Source organism: Kogia breviceps, chromosome 13 (assembly GCF_026419965.1).
Source record: "Kogia breviceps isolate mKogBre1 chromosome 13, mKogBre1 haplotype 1, whole genome shotgun sequence".
NCBI classification, from domain to species: Eukaryota; Metazoa; Chordata; class Mammalia; order Artiodactyla; family Physeteridae; genus Kogia; species Kogia breviceps.
In genome coordinates, this window is record NC_081322.1 from 10,036,226 (window position 1) to 10,047,371 (window position 11,146).

General features: G+C 46.2%; 1 protein-coding gene across 40 annotated transcripts in view; it reads right to left on the bottom strand.

The window, feature by feature from the left end:
• The window catches only part of RIMS1 (regulating synaptic membrane exocytosis 1), a 471,679-nt gene extending 461,017 nt beyond the window's left edge, over positions 1-10,662 (bottom strand). For all 40 annotated transcript variants that reach the window (XM_067011328.1, XM_067011324.1, XM_067011326.1 and 37 more), the window contains exon 1: positions 10,277-10,662. In XM_067011328.1, coding sequence (XP_066867429.1) covers positions 10,277-10,440 — 164 coding nt within the window. In that variant the 5' untranslated portion in view covers positions 10,441-10,662. The remainder of the gene's footprint in view (positions 1-10,276) is intronic.
• Positions 10,663-11,146: the final 484 nt, after the last annotated feature.

Sequence of the window (11,146 nt, forward strand, 5' to 3'; positions counted from 1 at the left end):
CTAACACCATACACAAAAATAAACTCAAAATGGATTAAAGACCTAAATGTAAGGCCAGACACTATAAAACTCTTACAGGAAAACATAGGCAGAACACTCTAACATAAATCACAGCAAGATCCTTTTTGACCCACCTCCTAGAGAAATGGAAATAAAAACAAAATAAACAAATGGGACCTAATGAAACTTTAAAGCTGTTGCACAGCAAAGGAAACCATAAACAAGATGAAAAGACAACCCTCAGAATGGGAGAAAATATTTGCAAATGAAGCAACTGATAAAGGAATAATCTCCAAAATATACAGGCAGCTCATGCAGCTCAATATCAAAAAAGCAAACAACCCAATCCAATAATGGCCAGAAGACCTAAACAGACATTTCTCCAAGGAAGATATACAGATTGCCAACAAACACATGCAAGGATGCTCAACATCACTAATCATTAGAGAAATGCAAATCAAAACTACAATGAGTTATCACCTCACACCAGTCAGAATGGCCATCATCAAAAAATCTACAAACAATAAATGCTGGAGAGGGTGTGGAGAAAAGGGAACCCTCTTGCACTGTTGGTGGGAATGTAAATTGATACAGCCTCTACGGAGAACAGTATGGAGGTTCCTTAAAAAACTAAAGATAGAACTACCATACGACTCAGAAATCCTACTACTGGGCATATACCCTGAGAAAACCGTAATTCAAAAAGAGTTATGTGCCACAATGTTCACAGCAGCTCTATTTACAATAGCCAGGACATGGAAACAAGCTAAGAGTCCATCGACAGATGAATGGATAAAGATCTGGCACATATATACAATGCAATATTACTCAGCCATAAAAAGAAACGAAACTGAGTTATTTGTAGTGAGGTGGATGGACCTAGAGTCTGTCATACAGAGTGAAGTGAGTCAGAAAGAGAAAAACAAATACCGCATGCTAACACATATATATGGAATGTAAAAAAAAAAAAAAAGGTTCTGAAGAACGTAGGGGCAGGACAGGAATAAAGATGCAGATGTAGAGAATGGACTTGAGGACTCGGGGAGGACGAAGGGTAAGCTAGACAAAGTGAGAGAGTGGCATGGACATATATACACTACCAAATGTAAAATAGATAGCTACTTTGAAGCAGACACATACCACAGGCAGATCAGCTTGGTGTTTGTGACCACCTAGAGGTGTGGGATAGGAAGGGTGGGAGGGAGACACAAGAAGGAAGAGATATGGGGATATATGTATGTGTATAGCTAATTCACTTTGTTATAAAGCAGAAACTAACACACCATTGTAAAGCAATTATACTCCAAAAAAGATGTTAAAAAATAAATAAATAAAATAAAATAACTCGATATTCTTGAGATTAAGAAAACTGCTCACATATCGATCAAGAATGTTTTGTGTGCAGAAATGTAAGTTGGGAGCTAATCGAATAGACTACATAAAGTCTAGCAAATACAGACAGAAAGCTCCATCAATAACGACTACTACAGGTGTTCCCATTTGTGAATACGCAGACCATGCATGAGAGTCCATGAAAAGAAGCTAAGCTGTAGGACATTTACATGACAGTACAGACACCTTAATTGGTTTTCAATTCACATCCCTTCTCTATTTAAATATAATGGCATCTCCCAGACAATGATTATCTGACATAATGATGGGAAATATAAAAATATATACTAAATAATATGTAAATCATTAGCAAGGTATTATCATTTACACTACATAAAGATATCTGTTTGGTTCATTGTGGTTCTTTAATATCTAATTAAGCACTTTACTTTCAAATTGCATGAAATTACTTTCTGTAATATTATCTTATTTTACTATCTAAACTTCAGAAGAATGACCAGAAAATTGCATCCTAAAATCCAAATAACAGGCTGCTCCTTTGCAAGGCCCTAAGAAAAATCTTCAGAGAGAGAGCCCTGCACGAGGTTGCATTGCTCGTTATTGTTATTTGAAAAGTGTTTTGAACTTTTAAATTCAACTTTGTCATAAAGGTAGCATTCCACTGAGAATCCATTAAAGATAACACCTGATTCTCAGCAAAAGCCTTTCCATTTACCAAAAGATGATTTTCAAGATTCTACATCTACAACTCGCTTGTGTTACTTATTGATAATTACTAATTGCTATATTTTATGACAGTTAATTGCTTAAACTTTCTGAAGTTTTAAATGAATAATTTGTTTCAGGGAAAGCAAAATTTATACAGAGGGAGATAATTTAATGTATCATCTGGATTGAAATTCAAAACTGAGAGATGGCGGTACTAGCCATAATTACAGCACAAATGTGGCATCAACAGATACTGTCTTGGGCAAACCAACATGTACAGCCACTTTCTTTTGAAACATTCTATTTTTTATTTAAATAAACGTTCATATGTACAAGAAGTTTTCACAAGTTCGCAAAAGATGAAGGAATATCTAAAGTCAATTCTGCAGACCTAAGTAGACATTTCTCCATAAAAGACATACAGATGCCCAATAGGCACATGAAAAGATGCTCAGCATCGCTAATTATTAGAGCAATGTAAATCAAAACCGCAATGAGGTATCACCTCATACCAGTCAGAATGGCATCATCAAAAAAATCTACAAACAGTAAATCCTGGAGAGGGTGTGGAGAAAAGGGAACCCTCCTACACTCTGGGAACGTAAACTGGTATAGCCACCATGGACAACAGTATGGAGGTTTCTCAAAAAACTAAAATAGAGCTGCCATGTGATCCAGCAATCTGACTCATGGGCATACACGCACACAAAACACTAATTCAAAAAGATACTTGCACCCCCAATGTTCATAGCAGCACTATTTACAATAGCCAAGACATGGAAACAACCTAAATGTCCATCGACAGAGGAATGGATAAAGAATATGTGGTACATATACACATGGAATATTACTCAGTCATAAAAAAGAATAAAATAATGCCATTTGCAGCAACATGGATGGACCTAGAAATTGTCATACTGAGTAAAGTGAGTCAGAAGGTGAAAGACAAATATCATACGATATTACTTATATATTGAATCTAAAATATGATATAAATGCATTTACTCACAAAACAGAAACATACTCACAGACATAGAGAACAGACTTTGGGTTGCCAAGGGGGAGGGGGGTGGGGAAGGGATGGATTGGGAGGTTGGGATTAGCAGATGCAGACTATTAATTACAGGATGGGTAAACAACAAGGTCCTACCGCATAGCACAGGGAAATATATTCAACATCTTGTAATAAACCATAAAGGAAAAGAACATGAAAAAGAATATATATATATATATAACTTAATCACTTTGCTGTACAACAGAAACTAATACAACAATATAAATCAACTGTACTTCAATAAAATAAATTTTTAAAAAGTAAGGTCAATTTTGCAGTATATTCCCCTTTCACCATCCACAGAACACTGACCTAGATCAAAATAAAGGTACATAAACCTGAAGTAAACGTGTAAGAATATACATACAGAAAGCCTGAGACACCCAGCACAGAATCTTAAAAAGTTCTTCAACACATGCAATCTATTCCATCTAACCCATACCCAACAGTAAACTGATATGAAAGAGGAATTACTACTTGACAAGTATATGGCCCCTTATTCAGCTAATTTAAAGTGAATAATTTATTAAATCCAGTGACACTAAAATCATCAGTCTGTTTCTCCCGATTTTTTTTCTAGCAAATGTTGAGGGAATGACCCTAAGCTAATTTCTCTGCTCACTTTTGAATTAAGGTTGCCTTTTAGCTATTTCAAACTCTATCACTTTGCCCACATTGCTTTTTGTGCTAAAGACATTTATGAGCTATTCAACGAGAAAGAAAGAACAATGGAAGGAAGGTAAATATACCCTCCGGTCAAACCCTGGACTCATTTTACCTTTGACCTCTTCGCCAAATTCTCACCCTGGTGGCTGAAGCCCTGGACCCACCGCCCTGCTAGCACGATATGATGGATGGATTCTTCTACAAGAACCCATCTCCGCGGGACCTCTAGTAGCTGCAATCATCACAGGAAAAGATGCTCTGGGGATTCTTCTCTAGTTTTACAAAGTAAAGTTAATAATGCCACCTTTCCTTGGTACAGCACTTTGAAGTTTAGGGTGCCTCTACAATCATGTTAAAGCCTCGTAGGTTAGAAGGGCCGACATTATCACTTTCACCTTACACAGGCAGAAACTGGGGTGCGGATGAATTAATTTATTGATGTTTACACCTATACAAAGTGTCAGTGTTAAGAGCAGAATCTAGTCCATTGCTCTATCTACCTATGTGATGCTCACCTCCCCTTCTGGTCACGGCAGTTTTAAAATGGTAGGAACTAAGCCAATGTCAGGCTAAAGCAGAAGACCCTCTCTTTACCCAACAGCCCAATTCCTGACCCAAGTCTCATACCTGACACAGGGGTCTTCTTGTTGAATTGAATATCACATGATACTTTGTTAGAAATAGCCTACCGAGCACACAAAATTCAGAACAATAGTAGAGAGCAGAGAGAACCTCGTGGTGAGGGAGCATGGCGGGGAGATGCGAAGGCATTCGAGAGCATTGCCAGCTAATGAGCCAGACCAGAGAGCGCAGGTGCACACGGCGTTAGCCAGTCACCTGTGGTCCGTTCCAGAGCCTGGAGACGGGAGTTCTCGGAAAAGGCTGGAAAATGCCACTAGCCACGTGACATCTTTCTTGCTCCTTTAGTTTATTTTCTGGACTCCAGGATCAAATGTCATAAGGAAAGGGTTTGGAAGGCATTGAGCTAGTTCTGGGAATTTCACTAACAGAAACTAATAGAAGAGTCACAAGGTAGACCTCTCAATAGGTGAGCGTGGAGCACAGTGAAATATGTAACGTATCCAGCCACATGCCTAAATGTTAAGCTCCTTTCCCAATGGAAGAGGGAAACAAGCCATAAAAGCCAGAGCTTGATGCACTTTGAAAAGACTTATAAGAACACTAAAGGTTTGGAGTCTGTGTATGTGGGTTCTGGGTTCTATTACTTTAGTTGCCTCGTGCCTCAGGCCAGCTTAGTTCAACTCTCAGGACCAGCTCTAAAATACCCAACTCCCGTCACAGGACAAAATGTAGAAGTTGTTTAAAGATATAAAATAGTCCATAACGATAAATGAACTGCAATGCAATGAACTTTACAATCCATGGTACAGCAAGCTCACTCATCTGCATATTGCAGATGTAGGAAGATAGTAGTATTATTGCAGGAATTGCTACTTTATATCTTTGCAGGAAGCTGGCTCTTACTCTGCAGGTTAAATTCAAACCACTCTCTCATCTGACCAGTTGAGCAAGTAACACTCCCAAGGTGTTGTGTTTCTATTCAAGTCTGCAGGGGCACCTAGAGCCCACACTGGTTTCCATATTCTACTCCAGACTTAGTCATCTATTTACCTCAGCAATGGCGACCCTCGCTTCTGGTTAAGAATGAATACACAGAGGTAAAAGAGAGTCAAGACAGGTTGGCAAAAATGTGAACTAAGTGTTATGTTTCTTACTCTCTATTCTCTTTGACAACGCCTTACTTCTTTCTTTCTTTTTCTTTTCTTTTCTTTTCTTTTTTTTAGGCTTCCCTTTTCTGAATGTTCTCCATGAGCATGTGGGCATGCACATTTACTAAGACAGGTTTTTGTTGAAAGCAGGAAACTGCAATGGTTCTGGGATAACCTTCCCTAAATGTAACCCTATCCATTAGGGGTGTGAAGGAGACTAGACATTTCCTCTCCCTGACTTTTCTACTTAACACAGCATCTGGGAACATGCAGACGCTTGCTCATGCTTTAGCAGCTTTCTCAAATTACTCTTTGCTTTTTCTCTTTTCCCTTCTTACCCACCTCTGCCTCACCAACACGAGAGAATATTTTGAGGTGTAAGACATGAAAATCTTTGCAAACCTCAATGAAAACATGATACCTGCATTCTGGGGACTCTGTCCTCACTCCACCCCAGCTGCCCCCAACTACCTTTCCTTCTTTTCCCAGTTGCTAATTGAGACTTCTGGATACATTTTGGGTCACAATATTATAATTGGTTGGAGGGAGAAAAAAGAGGAAGAAAAGCTGAATGTGCAAGTGTTCTACCCCTCTACTTTGTCTCTCCTCTCACAAAGGAAGTAAGTATTACAGATGTTTGAAGAGCTAGTGGGCGTGAGGTTCCCTGTTAAGAGAGAGGGAGAAGTCCAAAGTCGATATTCTTTATAAATCAAATCACACAATGAATTGTAGGATTTGTAAGAAAAAAAGAACCTCCTAGAATCCCAATTTAATTTTCTTGCCCACATTTATACAATTTAAGAGGCAGGACTAGAATTTGAACCCCGAATGCTCAGATCCAACATGAATGGACTTACCATTGTGCTTTTTATTATCTTCAAACTGGGGACAATGCCCTTGCCCTCAATCCACTGGGAAACTCTATTAAGAGCATGGGTGAAGCTCCAGGGTCTCCTATAATCAGCAGCTGATTTTCTGAATCAGCCTAACCTGCCAAACCCCTCCTTTGAAACTGAGGGACGAACAGACATTAATCTAAGGAAGAGGTAGATAAAGTACAGGCTTCTTGTCGGTGAAAGGACAGTGCAGCATGTGGGATGATACTTGGACTTAGAATAAAAGGTCTGGGTTTGAATCCTGGCTGGGCCATATTATGTGAGTAGGTTCAAGGTATTCCAGGAACCCTGTAAGAGGCAGGGTGATTTGTGGGTTATATGACCCTCCTTACCTTCTGCACAAGCTGTTTGTGAGAAACCAAATATACATATATTGAACTTGAACACAGTTCAACTTTTTGGCATTTGGTTCAATAACCATTTAGAATAATGGCCAGCATGAGGTAAATGCTCAATAAATGTTAGTAGTTCTATTAAATATTCCCACACGGTTCTCAATTCCCAGCCGCCAGCCATAGCTTTCAGTCTCTGCTTCTATATTTTTTCCTCTTGTCTTGCTACTCTATAGTTCCTTTCTCTATGAAGCTTTTATAAAAATGGAATAAGATTTTAGGTCTAATGAGATCTTCTCTGATTTAGGTCCCAGATAACGCAGTTTTCAACCCATGTAATATACTGGCTCTTGGTGTCCAGTGACAGTTACTTGAAGGAGTATTCATTGAGGAAGTTAGGTTTCAAAAGACTTCTAGAACACACACTCACACCCACACCTACACACATCTACACACACCTACACACACACCCCAAAACCCTACTAAGATTAAGAAAGACCTTCTTTCTGCAGGGAATTAAATCAACCACTAGAAATTATTTGCAGGAGTCAACTATTTTTTGTTAGATGGCAATGGTATTTGAAATCAGTGCACTTTGCCAACAAAATGAATTATTTTTATGACAAAGTACTTATAAATTCAAAGAAAAATGTTTCCTGAAATCTTGAGGTGCAAGTAGCTTCATTATCCTTTTCCATTTATACATATTAAAAGACATTATCAAGGCCAAATTCAAGGAGTAATATACAGCCAAGGTTGATGAAACTGTACGAATATATTTTAATTGATATTTTATAACGTTGCTTTGGTGTGTTCACCCATCAGTTTTCTCTCTTCTCTCGACTAGTGCCTGTGTTTACAAATTGTGAACAGAGAGCACGCACAGGAAGTAGGGAGCTCAGGCGATGGCTCTGCAGTAATGACCAAGGCGAATTTTAAGTCTAAATGCTGAGTTACCAGGACTTTAGCTTCTCAGGGCCTGTTGTGGGACTAAATTCTCAGATGCGATATAACGACCGCGCGCTACCGCCAAAACTCATCTCCAATTTAACGACTATTTCAAAGGCTTGTGAGAAGCCTCCTGTTTTCCAGTCTACCTTTATGCGAAGTTTAGAAAGGGCCACCTTCCAGGACTCTGTGTCATTAAGTTCCCATATAGGTGTGTCATCTGAATAACCCCTACAGTCCTCAGTTTTTAAGACATAAACTGCCCTCTAGAATAAAGTACATCTCTGTTCCACTAATTTGTGGACAACATGACAGACTTCCATGGCAGCAAACTGGGATTCCAAAACACCCCTAGTCTGCCACCACACAGAAGGCCAAGACATTAGCAGTGGAGGCTGATTGATAAAGTCAGCGCCGAGGCCTGGGATTGCAGAGGCTGTGGTGTGACAGCATCACACACTGCAATATTTAGAGAATCCTTGCAATAAAGGAGCACCACGTGCGTGCCAGGGACAGCAGTCATGGCACAGCAGTGGGAAAGATGCTTTGGACGTGAACAGTGGACGGTGTCCTTCATTTTCATTTGTCCATAGAAGCCTGTAGGATCTGATCCCTCCTAGAACTCCCCCTTCTCCACTTAGAGCCCCTCTCTCCACCAGCCCTGAAACAGCCAGTGAAGAGGAGCGATGCCCACTGGCTTGCCCTGCGCCTTCCCTTCCCAGTCAGACCAGTCAGGCAGCAGCCCATGTTTTCCATCGCCTGCTGGAGGCCTCTGTCCACCTGCTGTCTGCAGTGAACGGTGTTCAGGAACGGGAGCAAAACTGTGCATCCTGACCAGCAGAAGAGGTGTCCGGGACAGGTGGCGGGGGGCTGTGACGGGTGAGGACAAGACGGACTGACAACCAGACAGACAGACAGCAGCACCAGCAGACACCATGCATTACTTCCAGTCTCAGACGAGGGGAAGCCTGCAGCGCCAGGGACCTTCCACCAGAGACAGGCAGCAGATTAACGAGGTTCTGCTTCCTGCACGCCTGTAGGCTTCAAGTCCCTGTTTTGTGGATAAGAAGGAGCAGGGAATCCAGAAACCTGCTGCTCTTCAGAGAATCAGGCCAGCTCCGGCCTTCCGAGTTAATGGTCCCTCTCTCTGAGTCTACGACAAAAGGCCAGGGATGACTGGATTTCTCCTCTTGTGCTGTGACCAGCCCTCACTGCTCTCCCTCACCGCCCCCTCTCCCATCTGGGCTGCAGCTGCGCTCGTGGAGACCCAATGCAGCCCCTCCAGTTCTCTGCTGCCAGGCTCTGCTGCCCCAGGGGGAAGAAGGAACCTTCCCTCCCGTGACAGCATCTCCTCTTCAGGAGGCCATCCCGGGGCGGGGGAGAGGCGGGGGGGCGTGTGCTGGGCCCGGGTTGGGGTACGGGGGTGCCGCCCCTCCTCTGCTCTCCTCTCCTCTGTAACTCCACATGCAACAGGCTCCCTCCGGCTCTTCACTCCAATCTTCCGCCCCAGATACACCTTCTGGCCTTAACGCGGGAGCCAAGGAACTAGTCCCCCATCAGGGCCTCTAGGTTTCCTCACTGCCAAGTTGAAAACTTTCCCCAATACAGGTGGACCTCTCGGGGAAGGCAGGGTTCACGGACCCTTCAGCTCCACCGCACGGGGATGGGAAGGAGGCGCGGGAGGCGAGCACCTCGTGAGCAGTTTCGCCCGAGACTAAAGCAGGTGGCAGGGCAGTGTCACACGCGCCTGCCTCGCCAGCCACCAGCCCCGTCCCCTCCCCAGCCTCAGGAAAACGGGGCGCTGGACGGAGATCCCCTGAAGGGTTGATGGGCTTTAAAGAAGGGGGAATCTGTGCAAATAATCAGTCCCCTTACGGTCCGGCTTGCGCCAGGAAGCGAGAAGGCCCTGGAACTCGCTTGGAAACCAGTAAAGAGGAACCTCTTTTCTTCAGGCCAGAGTCCCCATCAGCTTCTCCCATTATTAAAAACTTTGCATTGCCAATGGCATTGTATACGGGGAGGAAGATCTGTCTTCACACAGGTATTCCGTGTAGAAGACCCCGAAGCAAAGGTTAGAGAGACGCTGAAGAAGCAGGTTACCAAAGATGGCAACTGCCCAAGAAAAAGACCCAACCTCGAGCTGTGAGATGAATGAGTAGCAAAATGTACACTCCCAATAAGCATTTTTCTCACCCCAATACTGACACCCTCGGCTGGGGCAATCCCAACCGGCTCGACAACTCCAAGGAAAGAAGAGCCCTTCCCAGCAGCTCTTCGCCCGCCTCCCCTTCCTGCCGAGGAGCCCCTGCCCCTCACCTGCTCCCGGCCCAGGGCCCTTCCTTCCACTCGGGCGGAATCGGCTCTTTTCAGCCTTGCACACCCCACCCCGCGGGCGCCGTCGCCCCGGTCCTCCCCGGCACAGGGGTCCCCCGCCGTCCTCTCTGCGCTGCCGGCTCAGGGCTCAGCGCTTCCCCGCCTGTCCTCCCACCTCCTCCCGGCCCCGGCCCCGGGCCCGGCCCGCCTCTCAGCCACACGCAGCCGCCGGCGGGAGCGGGCGAGAGCGGGGCGCGCCGCGCCGCGCTGGCTTACTTGAGCATGGCTTCTTCCTTCTCCTCCTCTTCCTTCTGCCGGTTCATCACTGCCATGATGATGCTCCTCTCCTCCTCGGTCAGGTGGCTCAGGTCGGGCAGCTCGGGCATCGGGGGAGGCACGGTGGGCGGGCGGGGACCGCGGGGCCCCACGGCTGAGGACATCTTCGCGGCCTGCCCGCCCCTCGGCTGGCCTGGGCTCGGCGCGGGCGCACCTCCCGATGCACGCCCGGCGGCGGCGCCCCTGCTCGGCTCACCGCGGAGCCCTCCCGGCGGCGGCGCCCCCGCTCGGCTCACCGCGGAGCCCTCCCGGCGGCGGCGCCCCTGCTCGGCTCACCGCGGAGCCCTCCCGGCGGCGGCGCCCCTGCTCGGCTCACCGCGGAGCCCTCCCGGCGGCGGCGGCGGCGGCGGCGGCGGGGCCGGGGAGCGCGCGAGCCCGGGCTGTCATGCTCCTCCGCCTCCACCCAGCCCCGGATGCTGCCTTTGTTTTGGTGGCCCTGGCGAGGCGCGGGCGCCCGGGCGCTTCCCGCAGCCCAGCCTCCCGGGCGGGGGCGGGGGCGGGGGCTCGGGCGCGCGGGGGGCTCGGATGCTCGGGCTCGGCCGCCTCCGTCCGCGGTGCGGGAGGAGAGTTTGGGTGTCGGTTAGGCGGAGTCTCGCGGCTCGGCTCCGGTGATGCTGCTGCGCTCGCAGACACGGCCGCCAGCCCAGCCGCTCGGCCCGGAGCCGCCCCGCCCACGGCGCCCACCCGCCCACTCCCGGTCCCAGCCCCGCGCCCCGCCGCCCCCGCGCGCTCCAGCCCAGGTACCCTCACCCGTGACTCATCCTACCTCGCCGGGTCCCCCGTCTCTGTCAGCCTCGCCAGCCCTATTTT